Consider the following 27,051-nt stretch of genomic DNA (forward strand, 5'->3'; position numbering starts at 1 on the left):
ATGAGGCTGCTATTGAGTTTGCGGTGAGGTATCTGCGGGAGAAGGATGAGAAGAAAGCAAAGCTGTAAATAATCGCATATGGAAGACTGTTGCGGTGCAATAATGGTTGATTATTAATGTTAGGTAGTCTCGGATCGAGTATCTGGCCTACCAGTTCAATCGTGCGTTCTAGTAAAGCCCTTCTTGATATCCTGTCGCGCCTCGAGGTACGTTTGCAAAGCTGTTATAGCTGGCAACAAAAGCATGACCACGCTTAAAGTCTGGCCGAACCCCCAGACATTCTCCTCTTCATCTTGCAGTCCGCAAAACTTATCCGGATCCTCTGGCTTTGCGAATTTCTGCGTAAGCACCAAGATGGCGGATAATATGGCGAGTAGGATCTGAACTACAAACGTGATCGCTGGGTTTAGGAAGAGATAATATATGAGTTGTAGGCCAAGCCGCGCTGGAGAAAGCGCTCGAAGCGAGAAGCCCTTCTGCTTTTGTGTCGGGTCTGTAAATCGACGTACAAGGGCTTGTAGTGACCTCTCCGAAGACGACGATGACGGTGATTCCATTCCTCTTCCTTCTGGGTCGTACAGAATGCACACCAATGCTGTTGAGAAGCCAACAAGAATGAGAAATAGAGGGACCAGGAAGGAAAGCCTTTGTACACGACTTCGTACCATAGATGTGCCATCATCGCCTTCGACGAGGATCGGCGGCATGGCAATCGCAGCAATCATGGAAGTGAGTAGGAAAACAGCGAAGAATACGACGAGTGTGAGGCGGATCTTCGCAATGAGCTTGTACTTGCGGAAGTATTTGCGGAGCGTGATCAGGGCTGCGAGGTGAGAGGAGGATGATAGCGCGCACACGTAGAGGATAAGAACGAAGTGGGAACCTTGCACTCGGAAAGAGCCTTGAGCCACCTGATTGTGTTCTGTCAGCATGAGACATCTCGATGGGAAACCGAGCGTACTTTGATCCATCCGCTCAGAAGTACAGCATAGCCTGTAATGAGTTGTTGATCACCGAACCCGATGATGAGTGGGTCAAGAAATGGACGCCACGCGTAGTGCCTCTTCCACTCGTTCTCCAAGAAGCGCTCACGAATGTATGTGAGCGGCGCTCGAGGCGTGAAGTGACCTTTCGTATCGAAGGCTTGATCGAGAAGCATAGCGAGGATGGACGCGAACGTGGTCATGAAGCTTGCAATGACAAAAGACAAGACGACCTGCAGTATTGTCAGCTTGAGGCTAGAAAGGATGATGTGGAGTACTTACACCGACGCCAGCAATGTCCGGCTCTGCTCCATTGGCACAATCTCCATCCCAGGTCGCAATACTATCGAATGTGACCCATGGAGGTGCCATGCACTAACCGGAAGTTTACAGCTGGACTGGCAGTGATCTGAGAGCTGCGACCGCAATGGTACAAGGTTGTGTGAATTGCCCAAACAGGGCATTGCGAGACCCCTCGAAAAATGCTAGTGATAGATGTATGCGAAGATGGGAGGGCGTTAGGTAGGTGAGGAGAAAGCGTTGAGAGTGTGAGAGAGGCGCCGATGTGGTCGAGGTGAACCGGGGCCACTAGTTTGCCGGCTTCGCGTGTCATCCCGAAGCAAGCATAGGTAGTAGGGAAGGAAGGAGCTATCACCGAAGCTCGCGTTGAACGCAACCTGAGACACCCTGGGACAACAAAAACTCCACGTATCGAGCGCAGATCCTGCATAGGATGGCTAGTATAGGCCGTTCGCTGGGTATCACATTCTATTTATAGAACCTACTTCACTTTTGTTTACTTTTCGCCTTTACACGGGCAGCCAGCTTCTTGATGTCATCCTCCCCATCTGCAGCATCTTGCTTAGATTTCTTCGTCTCTCGTTGATGATCTGGCTCGTCCTCCGTGCCTTGCTTTCGCTTCTTGCGGCCCTCTTCTAGCAGCGCCTTCATAGCAGACGTCTCCTTGAACCTTGGGTTTGTGGGATCGATGGCAAACTCATGGCTCTGGTATAGCTTGGCGAAACGGGGATCGGTGGTATCAATCTGGAAGTTGTCCTCTACGATGGGAGCGTTCTTCTTCGCTTTCTTGCCCTTCTTCTTAGCCTTCTCCGACTTGACGATCTCGTTCATGTCGAAGTGGCGCAGCTTTGAATCGTCTTCATCTGCCATAAGTAGTTCCAGGTTCGCTCGCTCAGCTGCCGATGCCTGGTCCTTTTCCTCTTGCTCCGCCTTCTTCTTGGCCTTCTCAGACTTCTTCGACTTGGGCTTGGAGGCTTTCGCAGCTTCTTCAGGATCAGAAGCAAAGAAAGGATCGTTGAACGGATCATCATCGTCCGCAGCCGCTGGCGCATCGGCCTCCTGCTCGACTGGTGCGTCGGAATCGCGTCCAGCCTTCTTGGCTTCCCACCTCTCTTTACGTTTCGCCTTCCTTTCTTTCTCCTTTCGAACGTACCTCTCCATCGTAGTCTCTTGCAGTGGGATGTCATTTTCGAACACGTCACCGTTGCCAGCTCCGCTAGAAAGGCCTCCCGTGAAGGTGATCTGCATCTCGCTGTCCGGCTTTGGGAAGTCGCGATCCCGTTTCGCAGACGCCTTCTTCTTCGTTTTCGAAGACTTGCCGGGTGCCTCCAGTCCTAGGGCTGCTCTGAGACTTGCGGCTTTGTCCATCTTAGCTGCTTCTTCCTCATCCTCGGACGACGACTGGTCAGAGCCCAAGTACGCTTGCAGCTCGTTCTCGTCAATCTCCTTGCGCGAGAAAGCACGCTTTTGTACCTCCTTCCGTGTCGCATCATCGGCATCCCAGGTCAGCTTGACTTTTGAGTGTGTGAGCGCATCCGTAGAAAACTCATTAGGTTTGTAACCGTCCGGCAGCTTTGCGCATTCGTCGTGGGGATCTTGATCGAAGGTTGTGCCGTCGGGGACGAATCGCAGGTCGAAGAAGTTGGCGCTCGTCAGATACTCGCGGCCATCGAGGTTGTCGTAGATGGACTTTGCGACGTTCGCGGAAGAGCATGTGATGACGGCATAGTAGTAGCGTAACCGGTCAAGTTGGTAGGCTCGCAACTTGGTGGAGTCGAACTCTTCGCCTGTCTCATCTCCTGGTAGATCTTCCCCGTTTTGTTCCTCGTCGTCCACCTCAGAAGCGTCGGAGTCGTCGTCGAGCGCACTAATGTTGTTCTTGTCCTTGTTGGAGGTTGAAGCGAAGATCTCACGAGGCGGTCCTTCGATTTCTTCCCGTTGTAGGCGCTCCATACCAAACTCGCTAGGGTATATGACGACGTTGAGAATGCGTCCATCAGCCGGGACGAAGGAGTTTGCTACGGCCATGATGTCGGTGGCCCGTATGTTATCCCAGTCCATGTTCACGGCAGCCAGACGTGCCGAGATGTCGCCCGTCGGGACGTCGTTGTCGTCTCCGGCAAGCTCGGTTTGCTCCTCCAGCTCAGCCTCATCCTCTTCGTCGCTCGAGCTTTCGTCCGATGAAGACTCTAGTCCACCGTCTCGGATAGGGTCGAAGCCTTGTTGCTCCACCCTCTGCATCTCCTTCTTGACCGCCTTGTCGCGCTTCTTGTCGGCCGGACGTGCTAGCTCAGGCTCATCGTCGGCTTCATCTTCGTCTTCGTCGTCTTTGTCGTCACTATCGGCGTCGTAAAACCGGTCAATGGCCTTCTTGCCAGCCTTCTTGTCGACCTTGCGGCCATATTTGTCGACCGTGGCCTTGTTGTAGAAGTCTGGGTCGCTTTTTAACCTCGAAAATCGCGGGTCAAGCTTGGTCTTGGTGTGCTTCTTTGAGGGGAGTCTGAATTTGGGGTCGGTTTCGAAATTTGCGAATCGCGAGTCGTCTAGATAAATTTTAGCGCATCGCTCAGCTGTCACATCAGTGGCCACGTACCCTTAGGCGCGCTGGCCTTTGCACCCTTTACGGGTATCGTCTGTCGCTTGGGGAGAGGCATGGTGGGATGCGCGTATTGGTGTGAGTGATGGGCAGGCGCGCGGCGCGGAATTGCAGCTGCGGAACTCGAACTTTTTCTGCCGGGCGGTGGCAGATCGGCGGCGAAGAGCGCACATTGGGTACCGCCGCGGAGGTCATCGCACGCACGGGCAGGGATTCGGCAGCCCGATCTGGGGAAGCTTTAGCTGCGTCACCCTCGAGAGGGGAAATACATCACACGACTGTTCCGGAAGCCTCTCCGCTGTCTCAACAACTTCTCCGCCTTCTGGGGAAAGCTGACATTGTACACGGATTTCAACATTCACGTCTAGCTGAACACATCCCAGATACAACACCATGTCTCAACTCTCCAGATTTCTCACGTAAGTTGACCGCGGATTGAGAGCTGTCTAGCTTGAGCTTGCACATAGCGAGCTAGCTGATGCTGACCCTGGCTTGCAGTCCTCGCAATATGACTTTGTTCACTCTGGCTTCCCTCGGCAGCGGCTACTTTGTTGTCAAGTCAAAGACACTCGCCGACAGGCAGAGATCCCGAGTCGATGGAGACTACACCGTCACGGTCGACAGGTCAGGTACGATTTGTCAATTGCATTGAGATGATGCAGCGTTGCTCCGAAACACACGATCAGCAAAACGTACATTGTGCTGACTACAGGCTATAGGTGGCGGCATCTGAGCACATTAGAAAGGACCATCAAAAGAAGCGATGCAGCTTCTTCCTTTGCACAGACGGCGTTCATTACATTTGCAGCGTTTCAAGCTTGGCGTCCTTCTTTACCACGTCGAATACCAACAAAGGACATAATGCGCCTAGATACGACACTCATTCCAACGCTTATGGATTATCAACAAAGCGAAAATAACAACAATGTCCTACCATTTTCTGTTCGACAAGTTGTATACTATCGCAGTGCTTCCATTATGTCCCCGCCTTTTATACGACTACTGCTATGCTTTTTCCGGGTGCGCGACTCTAACAATGGCATGCGATGCAAAGAACAGGCTTGAAATACTCCGAAATAAGATCCTATGCGCCGAACATTCGTTTCAAGCTCTCTCGTACCCGTGTCGGGCGACCCGCATCCGTTGGTCATTACGATTGGCCCACCTACCCGATGCTAAATATAACCCACTCAGCCTCAATCGAGAATACCCTAAACACGACAACAGAGATGAAAATAGTATGACGTCCTCTCGTACTTTCGGAGCGCCAAAGATCCGCCACTGAGCATATCCACCTTCGATCTGTCAAATGTTAACCGCTCCCTTGTTGGGCCCACTGCTGGCTCAGCCTTTGCGGAAGTTGTTGTCAGCCGTCTTTCAAATCCAGCCAATGAGACCACACTCCATCAGCATCGGTCATGGGAATCCTCGAATACGGGATCAGCAGAGCCGTTCAGGCTTGTGTCACCGCTGTTGCTTATAGAAAGACTTTCCATCCGTGCGCCGAAATGGTGGAGCTGCGAATAGATATCGTCGACCCTTCCACCTGACAAAAGTCTTACTCAACTACTCCATAGTTCTCTTTGTGCAGCTTCGTACACCTGCTGACGGCCATCTGCCCTCACATCTACTCGTGCGACCACATATCGATGCCCTGTTGTTACCTTCACCGCTCTTGATTCGAACGCGCAACACAACTATCAACATGGGTTATCATGATGTCGCTGGTCATGAAAGACGAAAGCCCAGGCAAAAGAACGAGATGCAAGCACCATGTCAATCAAATATGTTGGCGGCAGCAAGTCATGTCCGTCGACTATTCGAAAGCAAGAAGTTCACTTATGCTGTCATGGGTGAGCTTGCTTTACTTTGCTTAGGACATAGGTGTGAGGTACGGAATATCTTCATTGCGTACGACGACAAAGACTGCAATCGGATCAAGAAGAAACTAGATGGGGATCGGCGGTAGGTGATATTTACCCCCCTCAGAGATGACATGCTGACACCGACAGTATACAACTGCCAGAGGGCCTAAGTCCTTTGTCTCCTTCCAAGATACTAGTACAAACCGGACCTAGCTTCTTAGATACCGGATGTACAAATCCAGCGATAATAGAAGTGACTCTAGTACCATCTGGTCAGTCAAACCTGAGCCCGTTGTGGCATCCTGCTAATCGTGCGCAGGCTCATGTGAGACACCGCCCAGCGGGAACATTGCGAATAACCTCGTACTATTGAGTCTCCGAGCCGATGGGGTGTTGAAGACATTTTACGCGTTGAACATGCTATATCTCGTCAGAACACTGCTCCACTTCTGTCAAATTCGCAGTCTAACTTGGGAACCACGGGAGGGAATTTTATTCCTATGCCAACTCTACAGGAGCCAAGTAGAAGCGATCCGCTGTCACTTACAACCGAAAATCGTTGAAGAGAACTTCTTGCGTACAGCTTTCCTCAACAAGCTTCCCGTTCAAGAGCAACGCAAATGCTACCAAACATTGCTGGCGCAGGAGCCTCCATCACTCAAGACGTTAGCCCCTTCGCAACCGGACGTAATCCACCCTCGATCGCATTCCGCTTCTGGAGTTACAACGTCTCAGGGAATTGCGCGCGCCTCATTACCAGACTTTCTATGTCCACCGCAATCACAGAACGTCAAGTCAACACACATGCGTACGGGACAGACAAACCCAACCCTTGTACAACCTACGCAGACATCTCCACAAACGACGTTTCCGTCAAAAGCTTCAACATCCAGATACCGTGTCGTCAGTGCTCCAAATAGCAGACGCACCAGTCCTACAGACGCTCGAGATGCAGCCAACCCACCGGCTCAGGCATCCAGTAATAAGCAGCTCAAGCTACAGATACCTGCATCTTCCCAGCACCAACGCGCGTTCTCTCATTCGGTTACAAATATCGATCCAGTCGCGATGCATCAAGTAGGACAGCAGTATTTGAAATCGCGACCTGTCTCTACAGGTACACGCATAGCCCAGCCTCCAGCGAAACATGCGCCCATGGTCATAAATCCCCCTCAGCCCGGTACTTGTTCCAGAAATCAGATTTCTCGCAAGACTCCTCCACAAAACTCAAGTGCCCCCGCGCCAGAGCAACGGTCGAGCAGACTTCACGTGGTGAATCCTGATGGCGAGGCACCAGTATGCGACAAGTCGAAAGGAGAGACGCAAAAACTGCATCTTGTGGGATCGGGAGGGATATATCAATCACCGCCTATTTCAAGCAGACCATCACAAGCCATCAACAAAATTCATACGGCATCAAATACTTCACTTCCAGCCTTCGAAGTCAACGGAACACCCCCACCCAACGACATCCTCGCGGAGCTCTCAGCAAACATCGATGCCGCGCTTCAAGTCAGCAATCACCCATGCACCTCTCCTCCACCAGCGACAATACAACCACAGGAGATGAACAGGCCGTCGGTGCCGCGCGCACACTCTGCCCCGTTTACTACATTACCAGCAAGTCTTGCAATCGGCAACGCATCTCATCGCCACTCCACCACGCCACAAACTTCTACCCCAGCCAGTTCCATAACGCGCACGAATGCATTGAGATACTCACAACAACAGCCTTCAGCACCCAGTCTAGCGTCCATCATCAGCGACGGGCTCGCATCGCCGACTCTTACGCCAGCACCTTTGTCGTTCTACAAAGCATATCAACCATCCTCTGCGCCGGCATCACCACCGAATTTGGACATGTCACCGCTGGATAGCGCGTGTGCTGAGTACAATTCTCAGTTCGCCAATTTCGGGCAGGTGAAGGATGTAGATGGCATGGGACATTACTTTGCTACGCAAAACCAAACTGGCTCGCATGCTGTGAGCAAGAGTTTCGACTCGAGCCAGCTGGCCATGGAGTACCGGGCGGCATTGCCAAAATTTGAGGATGGGTATGGAGGCAGGTAGAAGAGCGATCGATAGCATCGTTGTAACATTCAGAATTATTTCCCGTCACGATACTGTCCAGTAATACCACAGAGGGGGGTGAGGGGGGTATATGCCATATCAACCAAGATTTACAATCACATTCCTCCGCCTCTATGCATGTAACGAGAACCGTATTTACAATGGTACATCCTCCATCATCTGCATAGCGCCTTCCCTTCCAACCGTAATAATAACATCACCCAGCGTCTTCGTCGAGAAGCCCGCTTCCGAGTAACGGAAGTAGTAGTCCCATTTCCTCTTGAAAATCTCCGCGCCTTCATTGTCCATTCCTTCCTTAGCCTTCTCCTTGATGAGCTGCGGCTTGATCTTGCTCTCCCAGTTGTCCAAGAATTCTTCGCGCCATAACCGCAGCGCCTTCGCGTAGTGAGGACCGATGTTTTCTATGCTGTCGACGACGAGCGAGCCGCCTGAAGCGGTTTGTATGCTGGCGACGAGCTCGGAAACGGCGGGCAGATGGCCACCGGGGAAAATGTATCGGCGGATGAAGTCGTCGGATTTGGCGTACGCTTCGTAGCGCGCGTCGGGCATCGTTATGCATTGGAAGCATGCTACACCGCCCTCCTTCTTGAGAAGCTTATCTATGCACTTGAAGTAAGTGACCAGATATTCCTTGCCCACAGCTTCCAGCATCTCGATCGATACAGCCTTGTCGAAGGGTCCTGTTTCCGGCACCTCCAGACTTCGGTAATCGCATAGAAGCACTGTGATCTTGTCCGACATGCCAGCTTCTCGTATCCGCTCTTCTGCCAGCTCTTTTTGCTCAATCGAGAGGGTGAGAGACGTGACCCTGCAGCCTGTCCGTTGTACAGCACGCATGGCGAAGCTTCCCCACCCTGTGCCGATCTCCAGAACGTGATCTGTCCCCTTGATGTGTGTGTTATCGATGAAGCGATCGAGCTTTCGCATTTGCGCGTCGTAGAGGCTTTCGCTTGCGGATTTCGGGTTCGATTTCGGTAGCCATATCGGGCACGAGTAGGTCATGTCTTGGGAGAGGAATGCGGCGAACATCTCGTTAGAGATGTCGTAATGTGCGGAGATGTTGAGGCGCGCGTTTTTGAGGTTGTTGCTACCTCGTACCAAGCCGGCGAGGCCAGAGGAAATTGCCGAGGTGAAAGTTGAGCCATTGGAGAGGTAGTTACGGTTCAAAATGAAGAGCTATCAATGTAAGCTGAATGCGTCTCACCGAGCTCAGTCTATGCAGTAGCTTACCTCGAAGAATTTCGTCAGGTCTGGAGTTGTGAATTCTCCCAGCATATAGCTTTCTGCGAAACCCTGGCACCTATCAGCGCGAGCTCTTTCGGATGGTTATGAGGGTTTTGGGGCGCACCATGTCTGCAAACAGTGCCAATCGCACCCAGAACTTCTCGTCGAGCACGTTGAGGAAAGCGATTGGGAGTCCTTCTTTATCAGATCCAAACGCCGCAGTAGCCTTGCTCGAGCCGCCCTCAAACAACACCAGCTTGCCATGCTTTAGGTTCTGAAATTGCGAAAGAGTGCCATTTTTGCATAGATTCACCAGTGGTCCCCAGGCTTGCGATGTGACTGGGCTAAGTAGTGAAGACACAGCTCCCGTCACCGAGCTTATAATCGCCATAATTCAAGATGTGTGCGATTCGCGCAAGCCTTGAAGGTTCAATTGGAGGGTCCTCGAGCACAAAGTAGGGGTACTGGACAATTCGTAGTCGAGAGAAGCGTGGCTTTAACGCGATCCGCAGGATGAGGGTGTCTCAAACGGACTGAGCTTGGTCACACGATAGGAAGCTGCAGGGTGGGCTGGTGGTGGAGGGAAATTAGTGCGTCAATCGTCCAAAAGCAATGCGACAATGGTATCGTAAACGCGCCTGGAAGCAAAACTGAGAAGAAAGTCGAGTAACGGTAGCTGTTCGGCTAGTACATGGCGCCAGAGTGCATTTGAGAGTCCAGGTAGCTCGCCGTCATATCGCCGGAACGGCCGAAAGCCGACACGGTGCGTCCGGTTGCGCCGTTTCGAAGTCATGCGTGTTGCATTCTGTCTGAGGTGCAGTATCGGGCGAGGAAACCTTGCCAATTCGAGTGATCTATGACGCCGTCGATCCGCCTAAAAATCGCGAACGGCGCAAGATCAGTGTAATCCTTACATGCTCGCGGAGTTCGAGGCCATCCGAATGGCGGCCGGTGCAATACGCCGTCGTATTCATATCCGTTCCTGGTATCTGGCTGCTAGTACGTGTGCTCAGGTAATGGTGGAACAGGACGTTGGTGGGTGAAGTACAGCCGCAGTGCAGGGTCCATGGAAATGTTCCGCCGGCATGCGTGAGAGGGGCAAGTTATGCAGGGGCACAACTCATCACGCGTCTCAGCCTTGCATTCGCAGGTCTACTCCGAGTCAAGGCGGCCAGCGATAAGAGGTAGTATGTATTTTCTGGAGCTCTCCATGAGCGCTGCGGGCCTTAGAACTCTGCATGGTAGGCAGCATCTGATCGATCGGTGAATCTACAGCGACGGCGGCCGCGGGCTCCGGGCTGCGCTAGAAGGGACCTGGAAGGCGTAAACTTGGCGACGGGCAGACTGTGGTGATGACCAGACTTGAGTAAAGGAGGGATGATGGATGGGGAGCTCATTATATCAAGCCAAGACGGTATGCTTGCCTGCGGTTCCGTCGTCATTGTGAGCTCGTGAGCACCCCATCATTAGATGGTCCGTGCTCCGCGGAGACACGCTACGGCGCGTCGACGCGTGCTCCGTACCACCTTTCACATGCTGCACTCCGGCATACCTCCACACAATCGAGTTAGGACACCGCTGAAAACTTGAGAGACTACTTTTTGGTTAACTACACACGCAATCGCCGACGTCAACAAGCCATCAACATGCTGTCGATTCAACCCTCCAAACCTCAAAAATGCACGCCAAACCTACTCCCCGCGCGGATAAACCACAATGGACCCATCAACGACGCAGAACGATACTGGAAGCCCGAGACAGATGACAAAGGTAACTCTCAAACCTCATATCTGCATGGATTCCAGATCTGACGTTTATCTAGGAAAGCGACATGCATACTTCCGCGGTCGACACCTCCACGGCACAACGCTACCTCTTCCTCAGAACTACACCGGCGCTATCCTACATGTCACCGATAAGCAATTACCGCAAACCCGAACACAACCACAACAGCCTGCAGATGAGGACGACGAAGACGCTGAGGTGGAAGAAAGCATGCCCGTGGAAGTCAAGATAGCGGAACAAGTAGGAGAGTTCGACGAGGTCATAATATGGGGTCATGGTGGCGAGGTGGATGGAAGTGGGGATGCCTTCGTTAGGGGAATGAACGAATGGGTCGGGTTTGCAGAAAGCATGCATGTTGACGAGGAAGAGGAAGATGGGGATACAAAACCGGAGAAAAAGAGCGCCTAAGACAATGTCTTGGAGTTGTACAGGTCATATCGGATTGGAAAGATAGTATGGTAGGATGGCGTTGGATAAAGATACCCACAATGCCAGAAGGTCCAGGCTGATTGTGCTCACACGTTGGCCCCAAGTACCCATGAGATCCGAAGCAGTCTTCCCAGCCTACGTGCCTGGCCGTTCCCCGTATTTGGCTCCCCAATTTGCCCAACGAAGTTCTGCATCGCCTCGCAACCAAACATAGCCATGCTTTGAACCGCAAACGCATCATTCACGTATCTTGTCCACAGATACATGCACAGCAACATCCCACATGACAAAGACATCATGCAGCGACCTGATGTCCCGCAACGTCGCCGGCGCATTCACATCAGCCGCATTCGCAATCTCCTCACGCCGCCTGTCCGATATCCAGAAACGAAGCCGGCCCATGTGGGGCCTTGCGTATTTGTTCCACATCTTGTTGATCCCCTCGGCCAGCACATTGAGCCTTTGCTTCTCTTCGATCGGGTTGGTATTGGCGCTGGGTTGCAAATGTACATTGATGTAGTTGGTCCAGACGCGCTGGTATCCGAGCGTCATGTACTGCGTGTCTGAGTCGGTGTGGCCACCCCCGGTAGCCTTCTAGGCGAGATGGAAGGTTACTAGGACTAGGAATGGGGTCGTGCCGAAGAGGCGTGCGTGGAGGGCCGTGAGTGCATGGGCAAGCTCCCGCTTTTGGTATCTGCTGAGGAAGTGAACGTGGTGGATTTCGTAGTGTGGCATCGCGGAGTCTGGTTCGCGTTGATACGTAGAGGCAATCGTCGCAGCGGTCGAAAAACAGGTAAGAAGGCGGCACGCGGCCGTTGTTCCAGTAAACCAAGGGTGTACAGCGACTATGCGAATGAACCTCCGCGTGTTAGGATGATGATGGGGTTAGGAACCCATAGGTAGAAGGTTGATACCTAGTGTTTTGGTAATGGCAATCCGACCTATGACATGTCGTTCAGTCTCCATACCAGGCTCGTTTCCTGCTCGTGGAAGGTATCGTTGCAGTCGCCATGGTGTTGTCCCGTCATTCTTTCCCGTAATCTTCACTCACGCCTTCCCAGCTGTTAGACCCACCCCATCCTGTGCAACACCAACCCAACGCGTCTTCTTCCCACCAAAAATCATCATGGAGCTTCAATATTCAACCTACCCAGACACGCACGTCGGACTCTCTTAACCAATTCGTCAGGTCAGGGTTCTCGTCGGTTCGGCTCAATGCGCCCCGCTCCCCAGCGATTAACCGCGCGGCGGACTCACATCTGGGTTCAAAACATCCCACGTGCTCGCCACAACGTTGCGCAAACCCAAAGATGGGCCGACAGAACGACTGTGGGTCAGGTACAGGTCGGCACATCATTTTTCGGTACTTGACGGGCGGGAACGGTCGATCTTAGGATTTATAGCAAGGGAGGGGTGAAGTAGAGCCGAGTGCATGGGGCCCTGATTTTACACATGGTAGCTGTTATTGTAAGCTTCTACTGGATCATAGCCCTCCGCATAAGAATGCAACGCAATGTAATTTTGCATTCATATGCATCCTCAGTACAACGTGCCGCAACCTCATAATTTCGACTCCCCGTCACCTTTCATGCCCGTGTCTGAGAAGTCCACGAAGCTCTCCTCGCCGCTGAAATGCCTGTCATCATCGCTCGTTAGCCACTTGCCGTGACGTAAGGTTACGGGGTCATCGGGAGGTGCTCGTCAATTGGGGTGTGTGGGAGCTGAATGTTGAGAAGCGTCGACGCGATACCCCAACCGTGTGTTGTAGGTTCTGACCTTGGCCAGTCTTTCCTGTGATAGGGAAAGAACCTGGATGTTATAAGGATGCAGCACGAGATAGAACGACAAAGAAACAGCATCGCACTTACCAGCCTCTCTCCGCTCCACCCGAGAGGAAGGATGTTTCGGAGTTTAGTTCGCAAGTCCAGTTTCCCGCGACGCCCTTCTCTGGATCGGCTGATCTTCTTGCGTACTTTGACAGACCAGCAGTGAAGCATTGGAAATCATCTTCATCAGGGTTTTCTGGCATCTGTCCAGTAAGTACCCGACCGGCTGCTATCATAGTCGCGGCATGAGTGCACAGCAAGACAGTCTTTGGCTGTTCGGGGTCGTTGTCTAGAGTTGTGACAATGTGATCAAATGCGTTCCTGACACGCTCATGGAGCTCGACGATCATCTCGCCGTTGGAGCCTGGCATATGTACAGATGCATACTCGTCGTCAAGGTTCTGGAAGTGAGGTGTCAGGAGCTCGAGGTGCGGCGGAGTAGGATGTTCGAAATGTGCGCGTCCAAAGAACTCGCTATTACGCACTCGTCAGCACAGTACCTACCTCTGTGTCACTCAGTATGCACGAACCCAATACCGCGATCGATCCGTATCCTTCCTTTTGCCTTGCCCTCTTTGAATAGCTTATCACTAAACGGCTTGAGCGTCTGCAGACACCTGTAGAAGGGACTAGAATAGATTCTGTCCACTGGCGGTTCGATCTTGCTCAGGTACTCGGCTAACTCCTTACTCTGCTCCACCCCTTTGGACGTAAGAGGCGGATCAGTGGGAATTCCGGTCGGGGTCGCCATGGACGCGGTGTAGATACCCGTTTGGGGGTCTACGGACCAGTTGGCGCGAAACTAGATACCCCGGAGGACACGTTAGAAGAATGCTATGCTAGGGGAAAGATCTGCATGTGCGAGTGTGAAGGGTGGCTGTTTCATGTGATACACGCGAAGGTGTAGGCAAGCGAGATGTTTGCGGAGGTGATGCAAGGACGGAGATGGCTCAGAACTAGCTGCCTGAAATGGAAGAGTTCCCTCGACTACAGTGTAAAAGCATCGGAGGGCGTGAAGTGCGGTGACGGAGGTTAGCTTAATACGTACCGCGTGCCGGACGATGTAGATGACCTCTATCATGGTTCCGTTGTCTTGTTACTCCGAGAGAGTTTGTGTACAGTAGAAGTTTATTTGATCGTGCGCTGTGCTTGCCGTTGGGAGTACGAGGTGGTTCTGTAATCAAGGGGGTAGGTGCTCGCAAGTTACCTCGGTAACTTTACCTTTTCGGGACACTTTTGGAGGTCTCAACGTTGGCAATGAGAAACTTGGTGAGTGCAAACTGAGAGACTTTGCAGATGCTGTTGAAATTTGACTGATTCTAGCGGCTACAGCCTGGGTTTTGTAGTACTACTGCACGTTTGGCAGTCGCATGGATATTCACAATACTGCTTCCGCGCAACAAACCTCAAGGGCTCGTTATACCCAGGTGAACAAATATCCGTCGACCGAGACAGTCACCCAGCACGTGCCGCAAACTCTCGCAAACTCAGCAAAGGTCATCGATATCGAGATTTCCGGTGTCCGACAATGAGCCACTCACGCAGCATTCCTATCATCGGTCAGGCCCCCACGCTCGAGCCGTGCCTAAGCGCTTCCAGCATTGACATGCGCTTACGCGAACTTCACATGCGCATGCACATGCGACAGAACTGCAGGACCTCGTACTTTTGCAGTCGTAGCTCAGGAACGAGCCGGCATCCAAACAATGCGCACCCTATGTCGCTACTCCTTACGGTATGCGCAAGCGCAGCGCAGGGGCACTTTGCATGTGCGTGTCGCTCGTTGATGGTATGCTGATGCGCAAGCCACGTCAATGCAACATTGGAACGGTTGTAACGTGTTTTGGCCGGGGCGTTTGGAATAGACTCGAATCCTGCAGGAATACGAAGGACCTGGCGGACGGAACACCGCTATAGTGAACGATAGTAGTGACGGGTTGGTCCTTATCCTTGCTGTTCATCTGCGCTTCCGAGTATCTCCACAGTACAGCGGACTTCCGCGTTCACATGCTGTTTATCCCCGCGACTAGCGGAATGTTTCCTGGGGCCAGAAGCGCTGTCACGATAGCAGCAGAGAAACCGATGATTGTGGTACATGGACTAAAGTCCTTCCCAGGTGACCAGGTTACGCCTGGGCGGGGTTACAGGTGTCTGGGTATCATGTAGCCTGCTTGTAGAGGGTGTGCGAGGTGGATGCACCATCGCAAAGCTGCATCGAAATGAAACCGGAAAGATTCTCGCACTTGTGTAGTCGAGCTGTGGCAGTCGGTCGCATCCGGTCGTGATGATCCAGTTCTTCGGCCGCTATCAGCGACAGCATCCGATCGATCGCCTACCTGTGTTTGCCTGAGCAAGCAAGCACCTGCCTTCTTGAATCTCATTCGAAACCCTAGAGGGCTTGATCCTGGCGACGATGCTGCAAGCCATCGGTGATCACCAGACGGATACAATGATTTATTACCGCAGTGCCATCCGAGGCCTTGAAACGTCCATGGGTATTAACGATGTAGCGCTGGCTTGACTCTCGGGGCAAATACGCTGAGAGCCTGGGGATAATCAGCGTAAAGTTCGACTACTGGACAAAACTAGCGGCAATCCGTCTCCATCAGGTTGGATTCCAGGGTTCATTTGGTAAGAACGCGTCTGTGCGAGCAGCTGGTACGCCTCCAAGCTTCTGCCAGAAGGATAGAACTCCGGCCAGTCCCGACGTGCCGTAAAGACACCGCTTGTCGGGACCGGGACGGGATCCTTGAAACTTACATGTATTGAATGTTCATGCGTACTGTCCAAGAAACATGTGGGAATGAACTCCACAGTCATGGAACGGTATTGCAGCATGCACTTAGGTTTCTAAGGGTGCTGAAACTGGATCCCACAGCTGCCTAAGTAACCAGTGACGTACTGTCGTAGTCAAGATCAAAGCCCCGGACTCCACCATGAGACAGCTGGGATTCGAGATGACTTCCTCCACATTTCATGAAGTGGTCGCATCACTGCTGCCCAAGAGTCTGACAGCCGCCGGCCCAAGCGTTGCAATCGCATAGTACTGACGGCGCAACGAAGACGGGATGGCAGTGAAGTACCAGACCGAATTGAGCAAGACCGGGCCAGACGCCATCATAGCTAAGTGATTAGTACATGGCACATGCTCTCAGTTTTCTCGGCGTGCATCAGTAGGAGGGGTGCTACATGTCAGGGGTCATGTTGGTATCGTGTAAAGAGTGAAAGATGCCGTAGACCGATGTAACGCAGCAGTTGTTCGTGACCGGGCGGCCCCGAAGAATAGGTGCGCAGACTTTCCAGCAGATGCGCACGCACTGTTGAGTGTAGGGTTTTTCTTGCGCGGCCAATCAACACCAAGCCTGCGCGAATTAATGAACGGCTCAGCGCTAAGCCCTGCAGCTGCAGGCAGACGAAGCTAAAGCGCTTCTAGAAGCTCGTGCTGGCATCATGTAGCGTTTCCGTTACTGACAGAATCAAGGTCCATGGAGGTGGTGATTGATGTCATTCAATGCCTATGCGCCATCATGGCGCTGCATGTCAGTGTTCCTTCGTTTGCTTTCACGTGTTACCATTGATTGGGTAGCCGATTCTCACGTGTGTAGTCCATTGGCTATCGCTTCGTCACATGCGCGTCCTTCTAGTCTGAAGGGCGGCTGTGACAGTGCGCATGGAAGACGCATGGATGGCTGATCTCGAGTTGCAGCATGATCGACGCCCGGATGCATGTATGTGGGGGCGTCTCTCATACCTTAACAGCCTCTTGAACCCACTACGGCCAATTGACCCACATCTAGTAAACACGAGGCTATGATGAACACAGATCCAAAGCGGAGTGGCAGCTTCGACATGTCGCCACAAAAGCAAACATCCCGCACGGGTAGCTAGGGGATTGACGTGGGATGAACTGGGGCGATTTAATGCACTTCGCGAAGTGTTCGCCGATCATCCTCATAGACCCCATGCCGTTGATGCCGATGGTTTCGTCGCAGCTTACTATCGGAGACAGCCAGGTTCCGATAATAGGCATCATGGCAGCCGCTACACAGTATTTGCAGAACAAGGAAGAAGCAAATAGACAGCCGCGCAGGAGTCGCCTTGTGAGGTGGGCATCTGACTGGTGCGCCACACCAAATCATGCCAATTCAGTGATCACCATGGTGGAATAGTAGCCGATAGCAACGGGGATGAGAGTGGTCGATGGCGGTTGACAGCAGATGAATGAGTGACGTAACAGAGGAATTAAAGACTAGATTATATGGCGTATTAAAAGCGAGCGGTCTGAGGGCGCGATTGTAATAACAGTCGACCATTGGGGATTCCAACGTCGACGAGAATACGCGCGCTATTTTTGTATGGTGCTGTGCAAAGGATATTCATCAGCGCCCGCCGCGTATTGACGCGTTGAAGTCTTCCCAGTCTTCCCTAGCTTTTTCTCAGTGACAAAGACGCGCAACACGATGAGATACCTGACAATCAAGAAGATAATAATCGCGGCGACCAGAATACCCACTATGTACGCTCCGACTAGCCCAGAAGAATTCTTCTGAAGGTCAAGGAAGGGGTATACATAAAAGCCTTGGGTCGCATGCGTGAGGTAGGCCAGGCCAAGATAAAGAGCCAACAGGAGGATAATTGGAATCAGGTCGAGCCAGGGCAGTCGCTCAGTTCGGGGGATAACTATCTCGAAAAGGGCGTACGCCGAGTTGAGAGCATGCTGTGACGTGTTTGACCAGAGAGCGAAAGTGGTGGGGAATTGACCCGCAAGAAGTGTCCAATAAACAACTGTTGTGTGTTAGTTCAGCGTGCTCAGACAATAAATGCTGCCAGTTCTCCAAAAATGATGTTGCAGGGAACACGAGATTGCCTCGAGGTACTCCGGCGCGACTTTGGCAAAACGTTTTATGTAAGTTGACTTACTGGTCACTATCCACGGATAGACTACAATGGTAGAGTAAAACATGCTGTGCGCCACCTGTAGCGCTTTGGGCCATCGTGCCAAAAACGAAGTTCCAGTAAACCAGTAACTGCCGGTATGCACAGCGGCAAAGGCATAGTAAAAGGCGAGACCCCAATACGTCAGAACCGTGAAGAAAGAGAAGGATTGCTGCGAAGCGTCGGACCTGCCGTGGGTACCATTCCAGCCAAAGATGAAAAAGAGCGTGGTAAATGCGTAAATGGCCAATAGCGCGCGAATAGCGAAGAGGGCGGCTGGTGGGAGAATCCACGAGGTTACAAACCGCGTGGGATCAAAAAGGCCGGCGTACGGTGCCGTTATTCGTTGACCAATAGCCATGCTGGGGTTGTTGATTGGGATCCTTGTCGAGTGCCACCAGACTGGTTGTCGTGTCCTCGGAACGTTTCCGACGCGGTGGAATCTGGGTCGTGGGTAGTGCGCGATAGATGACGCGAGATAATTCGCGATGGAGATGATGCGACGTGGTGTTGTGAGACGGCTGCAAAACTCGTTCACCCCCAATTTCCGAGGCTGAAGCTGAAAAGGGCAGTCACCGAGCTGAGGGAAGCGCGCTAGCAATCGGCGCTATGTCACGTTCGGACTAGCACCGGTCGCCGAAAGAACTGACAGGATCGGCCGCGTCTTCGTAACATTACCGCTCTATCCCGGTCTACCATCACGTCTGTGGGCCCGTCCGCTTCAGACTCCCACGCTTGTAACCCCGGCAGCAGAGGCGAGGCACACTCCCACTTACACCCTTACGCTCCCTACGCAGGGCGGCCAGGATGAGGCCTGCAGCGCGCTTGGGCACAGGTGGCTTGCTCGTCCCTCTGCCACTGCCTTCTTCTTTAAGACTACGGGATGCCATCTGTTTGGAATGATACTACTCAGGATGATCACCCAACTGAAAAGCCATCTTCCCAACCCGTTCAGTATCCATCACTATTCGCCCGCTTTGCTTCGTATCAAACATCACCATGAGTGACAACAGCAGAATATCTGTACGTCTGCATCTATCACCTCCTAAGCACTCCGCTAACGGCTCATAACAGAAGGCACAGAATCTCGCTAGGATCAGGGACAACCAACGTGAGTGGATTCCTTGGACGACGACGACCTATCGTCAGCTGTCCAACCATGAAGAGTGGCGATAGCTTGCAGCCTGCAAACCATCCAGACGTCTCTGTGTGAGCATTCGATTTACCGAGGATGTTCGCTAACGGTACTCGTTTCAGGCCGATCACGCGCCCGCCGGAAGGAGTATCTGCATGAGCTCGAGGCCAAACTGCGCAGCTATGAACAGATAGGCATCGAGGCCTCTTCGGAAATCCAGTATGCTGCCAGGAAAGTACTAGAAGAGAACCGAAAACTCAGGTCGCTTCTTCATGGGAGAGGAGTCTCTGAAGCGGAGATTGTCGCTGCCCTTGAATCGACGTCCGATCGACACTACAAGCACACCTCTGCCGCCACCAGACTGCAGGCCATGCTTGAGTCAAGGGTCAACACCAACACAGCCTCTTCGACCAGTTCGCCTATACCTTCATATACCAGAGCCGATTCGCTATCTCAACACGTCCCATCAGTGCCGCATGCTACTATCCCATCTGCACGGCCGACAGCACTCAGTTGCAACGATTCGCCCAGTCCAAGATCCGTGGTATCAAGTATGGGCACACCACCACCAGCCTCATATCCAGCGATGCATTATACTACTCCAATGACTCCATCAGCTGTTCAGATCAAGTCAGAGCATGTTCAGTACGACTACCCCTACGAGCAGACCTATAGTAGCGCTTGGGCCTACTCGAGCGACTGCAACTACACTGCAGAACCGACGTCATATTACAACAACACCTCGTCTTGTGTTGACGCTGCCAACATCATCCGCACAATGCGATCTGGTGTTGGCCCTGAGCTGGAAGTCGATCTCGGATGCCACACATCAGACCGTCATTGTTATGTCGACAATGCTACAGTATTCAACATGATGGATCGATATTCTCAAAATCATGCGACTATATAAGACAAGACGGTGGTCAGTCTGCGGATACAAGTGGGAGGTGCCCCGTCATCATCAACCTGGCCTATAGCGAGCGGAGCTATCGGAGACCAGTGGCGGCGCTTGTTGTGTACGACCCTACGGTGGCCAAGTCCATGTTGGCGGCTGGATAGGCACCTGTTGTACTCATCAATAGCCTCTTCAGTACTATGTTGAGTCGAGACAATCTCTAGGAGGGTCTAAACAATGCATTGTGGCGAGGAAACGTTTCGCAGACCCCTATCGAGACCCTACCACCGATAGGTGTCGGTCCTCTTCACTGCTTCGCCCGCCATTACGAACGCCATGAAAGAAATCAACCGCTAGCATGAAAGCGAAGCCGAAACTTGAACTCTTTTCTTTGTCGACAGCCGTCGCATGACCTCCCGCCTTGCTCAGTCTATGTTCGTATGATACACTTTGGACACTCCAGTCGACGCCAGCACGCCAGCACCAAGCCTAGAGGACTTGGAGATGATCAACTTAAGTTTGTAAATAACGTGTACAAATAACTCTTGTAGCCTCTATCGGCGAATATGATGATCTCATCATCATCGATTCCCTCCATATTCGGCACTGATGAAACTAGTCTCATATCTTTTATTCCTCCAGATAGGCCGTGTGCACCCTGTCGTCTTCTCATGTTGGCACGGTTTTCTCTAATTACTGTCCTGCTGGTGGAAGACGGCTAGGTATCTCCCTTTGTTCAGATAACTAACACAGCATGGGTGATGTTGGCAAACCCGGCATGTTCTTCTTGTCCTCTGTAGACAAAGGGCCATTCTTCAAAGAACACATACCCAGCATATATCCGACGCGACATCTGCATGGGTCAAAGTTCCAATCTCATGTCCATGAATTCTATTCTTGTCTGACACTTCACATCCATTGGTATCGAGGTTCTATCAAGATGTCTCCAAAACGGAAGAAGACAGGACATGGTGACGACCCACCCAAGGCGAAGAAGACCAGATCAGAGGATACTCCTGATGACGATACAACCAAGACCGATGTCAACTGGTTCATACCAAAAGAAAAGGGAAAGAACATCTACAAAGAGAAATGCGCAGCCGAGTATGCCCAAATCCTCTATGAGAAAGCGCGAGAAGAGATAAGTCCGCAACAAGCACCTTTGTTAGATCCGCAATTCCGGACGCCAGTATTCCAAAAGCAAGGCAAAGATCTGCGAGCGGGAGACAAGTACAGGCCCAGCGCGTCTTTGCGCAACCTGTTCAACGATATCAAGAGTAGAAGTATTGATAAGGAAGAGGGCCATAGCATCACTCATTTCCAGCAGCAGTTTGGCGATGACGCAAACATTGCAGTAGTGCTCTCAAGAGCGGAGGACAACGCTACTTTTGTTCTAAATGAAGACCAACGTTTGGAAGTGTAAGTGCAGATACGTGGCTCGTTGCCGCCAAGCTGATTGGATTTAGGACTGTGAACGATGTGACTGCGCATGTAGATTTTATCCGACGGAACTCATCAGAGGATGGCAGCCCAGCCGGTTACTTCATTCAACTCCCTCTCAATACGTCAGTCACAGTAAACGGAACTACATACACCAACAGCAACGACTCCTCGTCCATGCCTTTTTACATTGGGCCGCTCGAAGGGTACGCGATCATTGAACTACTGTCACAACCAGCGTTCTTCTTCAGAACTGCAGCAAGCTTAAAAGACACTTTCTCACACAGGGCGGTACCTCAAGAAGAGCTCGATCGTCGCGATGGAAATGGGGATGTTGCTTTGGGAAATACGAGGGTGAGATGGAGGCCTATTGGAGCTCCACCACCGCCAGCGGGATTGGGAAACCCGGGCATCGCAGAAGAGGTAGAAGAGGAGTCAGAGGATGACTTCGTCGACACATTCACCGATGAAGGAGAGCCGATCAAAGATCTTGATGCGTATATGCGAGCTCAGCTGTTGTCTCATCAACAAAGTCGATATCGCGAGCTCGTTCCCAGAGTTCTTGCTTCTGTGAACTATCGACAGCAAGAAGCTACCGGATTCAGTTACCAGCATGAGGGACAGAATTTCAGACCCGGAAGGACGCTGTTGCAACCAATCGAGGTGGATGGGAACCATCTATTGCTCGCTGCTCGAATACACGCCGACAAGCACATCACACTCGAAGTCCTAGATCCAATGACGTGGAGATCAACGCTGTATAGTCGCAAAGCCATCGATGAACACATCAGGGAGACGTTGCGAAACTCCACATGGTGGCGGCATGTCTTTGACTCGTTAGATCAAATAGAAGAAAACCTGCCCGAGGCCACGATGTGGGTACCGGCTGCTCAGATCACGACAGGCGATGGAAGCTTTACGTACACTGTCTTGAACGCGTGGGCGCTGGCGATGGGCCTCGCACCGAACCCGTCGTTCACACCCAGCGCTCATGGTCACGAATCGTTCTTCATCCGGGCCCAACAAATCTTCGATCTGGCCCTTCAAGACACGTTGAACTGGAGGGTATTGCTCGCCTTTTTCCGCTGCACCGGATTCGTTAAGCCCAGCGAGGGCAGCGAGAATGATGAAGAGGCAAATCTCCCGCATTTATCAAGGCGATTTGATCTTTGTAACCGCTCCTTCCAGAATCTAATTGCTCGCCAAACGGCAGCAGACGCCGCCGCCGAAGGCAAGAAGATCGATATGGAGCTGGTCACTTTGGGACTCGAGGATGGAATGCGCCATGATCAAGCCTTCGCTGCAGATTCACTAAGCGAGCTCGAACGGACCAACCTCACTTCCATCGTCCGTGATGGCCAATGGAACTTCAAGAGGACAGAGGATCAACCGGACGATGGTCTCAATGAAAGTGATCTCTTCCTCTCGCCGCCGAATCCGCATCTGGATACTGACCCAGCCCCGAGAGACTTTGAACCTTGCGTGCATCTTCGTGAGCAGCTCAAGACACTCATTGATTCGAATCTGATTGCAACAAGTACCGAGGGCGATGAAGAGGGAGCGAGCATCCTCCAATTATCAGAATCAGAGGTCACCAGTGGTATCAAGGCTGTCATGCGATCTATCAATGATTTGCTCTCATCTAACCACGGATTCTCGTTCGCAGAATTTGCCGGTACCGTGTCTTTCTCAGGTACACAGGGAGACCGCAACAGAGTAGTTTTGGTGTCTCACCAGCATGAAGGACATTTCATATTAGTGGTTCTCCAATACGAGCTCAAGGCCAGCGCAAGTGAAGCCCGCAAGAGCGATACGATCGAGAGCGAAGTAGGCAAGAGCAGACCGGACAAAAGAAAAACAGGCAAGAGCAAGGACAGCGAATACGTCGCCGTCACACGTGTAATTGACTCTGCGCCATGGACAATGACGACAGGCGAGCGCGCCAAAATCCATGAGCAACTGAAATCAAGTGGCCTATTGACAGCTGAAAAGGAAGAGTTCCCGGATAACGAGATACTGACACTGAAGTGGATAGATGGGCCCCAGCAAACGCGTATTGAAACATCTGGCTACTTCACAGTCATCAGCGCGTGGGCTGTACTACTCGGTCTACCTATCAACAATGACTTCCAACCTAAAGAAGATTTTTTTACCCAAGCTTCATGCCTAATCGAAGCTATCAAAGACGGACATGCAGACTGGAAGCTGATCTGGGCGTTCTTGCGCTGCGTTGGCTACACTCTGTCAGACCAAGCACCTCCATCGGAGCGACGATTCAAATCTCGTCGCAACGTCGATGCTAGTGAGCGGCGAAAGTTCAAAGAAAGCAAGACCATGTTGCAGAAACGGAGAAGAAAGGCCTGGGGACAGAATTACAACTCAATGATGGCGAAACTGCCGCATCACATTCTCAGATACCCACACTTTTCGGTTTCGGTGAACACAGGATTAGCGCACAACGAAGTCTTCCCATGGGATGATTACGACGGACCTGAAAGAAGAGCACGTATACCCGAGCTGATCAAATCTGGAAAGTACACCAGACATTTGCATACTACACCTACAGACCCCAATGCAAATCCACTTGCAAACCCAACCGCAAATCCACTTACAGATGCAGCTGCAAGTCCAGCTGCAAGTCCAGCTGCAAATCCTGCACAGTTGCCTAACTCGGCAAAAGACCCGAAGACAGGAGCCCTAGTCACCACAGGTGGGCATGTTGTAGCAGGTGTGGTGGATCCACCTGCGGACGACAATCCCATCCCGAAGGACCTGAGCCTCTTTGACGAAGTCGCTCGCATCCCAGAACTTCAACGTCTCAGCACTTTTGACAAAACGCTTTCCCGTGAAGAGATACGGAAGCGCTACGACGCATCAGCCAAAGACTTCCAACCATGCGAACATCTTCGTCGCACATTGCAGAACTTGCTGGCAAACGACAAAGTCAAGGAAGAGGTGAAAACCTTTAGAAGTGGCGAAAGAGTAACGACCGAGTTTGGGAAATGGCTATCCGACGAGGAGGTGGCCATGCACACCGCTGCGGTCACTTTGGCTATCAACGACACGCAGAGTATCGAAGAGGGTTACAGCGTTGTGTCGCCGGCAACTGTTGAGTTATGTAAAGGTGTTGGCGCCAGCGTGACTCCCGCACTTCGACCCGGCCGTCCTCTACTCATGCCATTGTACTCAGAAAGTCATTTCGTCCTGGTAATTGTGCAGCTGAACGAAAAGGGCTTACCCGAAATATCGGTTCTCGACTCGTTGTTCTACCATTACAACGCTTTTCAACGTAACCACATCTTCGAGATAGCCTGGAGGGTAGTATGTCGTACGGCTTGGTACAGGCGACATTTCCCAGATGAAGCTACTTTCAAGAACGCCAAGCCTTCTCATGCAACTTGGGTCAAAACCGCTCTTCAACCGAGTACGAATGAATGTGGCTATTTCGTAATGCTCAACGCCTGGGGACTGGCGCTAGGCTTGGAGCTCAATCCTGCGGTGCGACTTAAATGGACAAAACCGTTCTTCGATGAGTTGTATGATGTTATCAGTCTTGCGCGTTTGGGTCACGCAGACTGGAAACTCATTTTTGCTTTTCTACGATGCCATGATATCGTACGGAATGGCTCTGTACCCGAGAACAGGCGTTTTACCCAAACTCATGCCATACAAAACGAAGACAGAATGGTAGAAGATTTGGGAAGTCTTGGTGCTATAGAGCTGATATACTGGCAAGAGCGGCAGCAGCCCACGCCTGAAGAAAATGCGAGAATGCGACGCTGTAATCGCGTTCCAGGCCTCAATGGTTCATCACACAGCCAGGCTGGCGGCTTCCCTTCCGACGAATGGACGGGTTCAAGCAAATCGAAGTTTGTACCTCGCCTTCAGCAGCTGGGCATCCTGAATGTCAACCATGACAGCTCCCAATTGGAAGAAGCTCATGATGGCTCGTGGGGGATAGCCTGCGAAAGATTTCTCAACTCCGTCCCAGGGTCTATCGCCGAAATGACACGAGATACATTGATACAAAGTTTACGAGTTCACCTCGAAAACCACTTTGCTGAGGTGGGAAAACATTATAAGGACACATTTGCAGCAAGGGTAAGAGATGTCTATCAGACTTATGTCCTCCTCATGCAAAAACATGACGTACGGCAATGTTTCGGGGATATCGGCGTTGGGGTTACAAAGTCGGCCAAGCATGACTGGAAACAACCCCTACACGATTCTGAAGTGAATTTGGCCATCGTGTCGGTTCTGGAGGCCATCGATAATCTCCAATCTGATGCCCATGGGCGTACAAACTCTTCGAGCCTCTTCGCTGGAGGCTTTACGTTGGCAACGTCCGCCAGTCTGGCATTCGCCCTCTGTTCCAATGATTCCGACAAGAATTCCTTCGACAATCTGGTGCTTTCGCGCCCTCGAAGGGCTTGGTTGATGCCTTTGGTAGTCAGTAGCGGTGGCCTGTTGGATGAGTTGAAGAACTGGGCGAAGGGAAAGGGTATGAAATGGAAGCCCCCTACTAACAGCCAAGCTGAAGGCCATACGCTCCTCGTCTTGATCCAAGAATCGTTCAACGACGAGACCGACGATTATCCAGGCGAAACGCATTTCGAGATAGTATTCATCGACAGCTGTCAGAGAATCTTCAAAGACGTGCAAGGATTCTTTTTGGAGCGTATCAGCAAGGCTCATAAACGCCTCAAGTGGTCAGACCATCGCCGTGTTTGGGATGTTGTTCCACCCAGGGAGATTCCTTCTGATATACAAGTGCCTCAGCAGCAAAACGGCGGCTGGCAATGCGGACATCACACGGTGATCAACGCTTGGATAATCGCCTTGGGCCTTCATCCCAAAGGAGACGCAATTTACAAAGAGAACGGATATAATCTGATCTACAGACTCGCTCAAATGGCCACCGCTGGCTTACTAGACTGGCGTACGCTTGCCGAATTCCTTATCAGCAAAAGGCTTACGATAGAGACGAGTGCAGACGACGTACCAGAGTCTCGCCGGTTCAAGTTCACTTGTGCTCAAACCAATGAGAGTGCGCTGGATGTGAGGATCAGAGAATATGCACTTGTAGACACTGCTCTTGGTACATTACCGCCGACAGACACACCTTATGACCACAATACCAACTTTGTTCCTATCCAAGAGGAAGAAGAAGAGGAAGGGTTAGCGCGAGAGTTCGAGGATATGAAATCAGACTTCCCTGAAAATCGGAGGAATGCTAAAAGAAAACTGCGCGACGATGGTAGCGACGGTCTCGCTCTGTGGGATGATGTAGCCGCTGGGCGGGATGGAAGACATGTTACTGCGGCCGACGCGCCGCGTCGAAGCAAGAGACAAAGGCTGTCGAACGGCCTCTCTTTTCTCGACGCGTACTAACACGAGCCCAGTATTACAGCCCGAATATTTCTTTTGTCGCTGTGATTTGTAGTAGATGTATAACGTATTCGAGATAGCTGGCATTATGGCTGCGTGTATTTGGATCAGATCGATCGTATCATGATTGAGCAAGAAGGTGCCTAGACGCTAGGAGAA

The 27,051-nt window shown here is 51.9% G+C and overlaps 8 protein-coding genes across 8 annotated transcripts; 3 read left to right on the forward strand and 5 right to left on the reverse strand.

Annotated features, from left to right (window-relative positions):
- Window positions 1-155: 155 nt before the first annotated feature.
- J4E92_000141 (uncharacterized protein) lies at window positions 156-1,355 on the reverse strand (the record flags this gene model as incomplete). Its single annotated transcript, XM_051491560.1, has 3 exons — window positions 156-911; window positions 962-1,216; window positions 1,266-1,355. The coding sequence occupies 3 exons, from the start codon at window positions 1,353-1,355 to the stop codon at window positions 156-158; spliced, it is 1,101 nt and encodes a 366-aa protein (XP_051357072.1).
- A 414-nt stretch (window positions 1,356-1,769) lies between these two features.
- J4E92_000142 (uncharacterized protein) lies at window positions 1,770-3,937 on the reverse strand (the record flags this gene model as incomplete). Its single annotated transcript, XM_051491561.1, has 2 exons — window positions 1,770-3,826; window positions 3,877-3,937. The coding sequence occupies 2 exons, from the start codon at window positions 3,935-3,937 to the stop codon at window positions 1,770-1,772; spliced, it is 2,118 nt and encodes a 705-aa protein (XP_051357073.1).
- A 4,033-nt stretch (window positions 3,938-7,970) lies between these two features.
- On the reverse strand, window positions 7,971-9,450 carry J4E92_000143 (uncharacterized protein; the record flags this gene model as incomplete). The annotated part of the gene is made up of 3 exons (XM_051491562.1): window positions 7,971-9,011; window positions 9,066-9,128; window positions 9,184-9,450. The coding sequence occupies 3 exons, from the start codon at window positions 9,448-9,450 to the stop codon at window positions 7,971-7,973; spliced, it is 1,371 nt and encodes a 456-aa protein (XP_051357074.1).
- Window positions 9,451-10,705: 1,255 nt separating this feature from the next.
- Window positions 10,706-11,252, forward strand: J4E92_000144 (uncharacterized protein; the record flags this gene model as incomplete). Its single annotated transcript, XM_051491563.1, has 2 exons — window positions 10,706-10,829; window positions 10,882-11,252. The coding sequence occupies 2 exons, from the start codon at window positions 10,706-10,708 to the stop codon at window positions 11,250-11,252; spliced, it is 495 nt and encodes a 164-aa protein (XP_051357075.1).
- A 1,581-nt stretch (window positions 11,253-12,833) lies between these two features.
- Window positions 12,834-14,180, reverse strand: J4E92_000145 (uncharacterized protein; the record flags this gene model as incomplete). The annotated part of the gene is made up of 4 exons (XM_051491564.1): window positions 12,834-12,909; window positions 13,142-13,573; window positions 13,630-13,901; window positions 14,148-14,180. The coding sequence occupies 4 exons, from the start codon at window positions 14,178-14,180 to the stop codon at window positions 12,834-12,836; spliced, it is 813 nt and encodes a 270-aa protein (XP_051357076.1).
- A 3,264-nt stretch (window positions 14,181-17,444) lies between these two features.
- On the reverse strand, window positions 17,445-18,395 carry J4E92_000146 (uncharacterized protein; the record flags this gene model as incomplete). The annotated part of the gene is made up of 2 exons (XM_051491565.1): window positions 17,445-17,884; window positions 18,020-18,395. The coding sequence occupies 2 exons, from the start codon at window positions 18,393-18,395 to the stop codon at window positions 17,445-17,447; spliced, it is 816 nt and encodes a 271-aa protein (XP_051357077.1).
- Window positions 18,396-20,993: 2,598 nt separating this feature from the next.
- Window positions 20,994-21,487, forward strand: J4E92_000147 (uncharacterized protein; the record flags this gene model as incomplete). Its single annotated transcript, XM_051491566.1, has 1 exon — window positions 20,994-21,487. A coding segment is annotated over one exon (494 nt), but the record flags the coding sequence as incomplete, so codon positions are not given.
- An 890-nt stretch (window positions 21,488-22,377) lies between these two features.
- J4E92_000148 (uncharacterized protein) lies at window positions 22,378-26,895 on the forward strand (the record flags this gene model as incomplete). The annotated part of the gene is given in 2 exon segments (XM_051491567.1): window positions 22,378-22,383; window positions 22,399-26,895. The coding sequence occupies 2 exon segments, from the start codon at window positions 22,378-22,380 to the stop codon at window positions 26,893-26,895; spliced, it is 4,503 nt and encodes a 1,500-aa protein (XP_051357079.1).
- Window positions 26,896-27,051: the final 156 nt, after the last annotated feature.

This window comes from Alternaria infectoria, assembly GCF_024043175.1.
Source record: "Alternaria infectoria strain BMP 0036 chromosome Unknown scaffold_1, whole genome shotgun sequence".
Classification (NCBI taxonomy): Eukaryota; Fungi; Ascomycota; class Dothideomycetes; order Pleosporales; family Pleosporaceae; genus Alternaria; species Alternaria infectoria.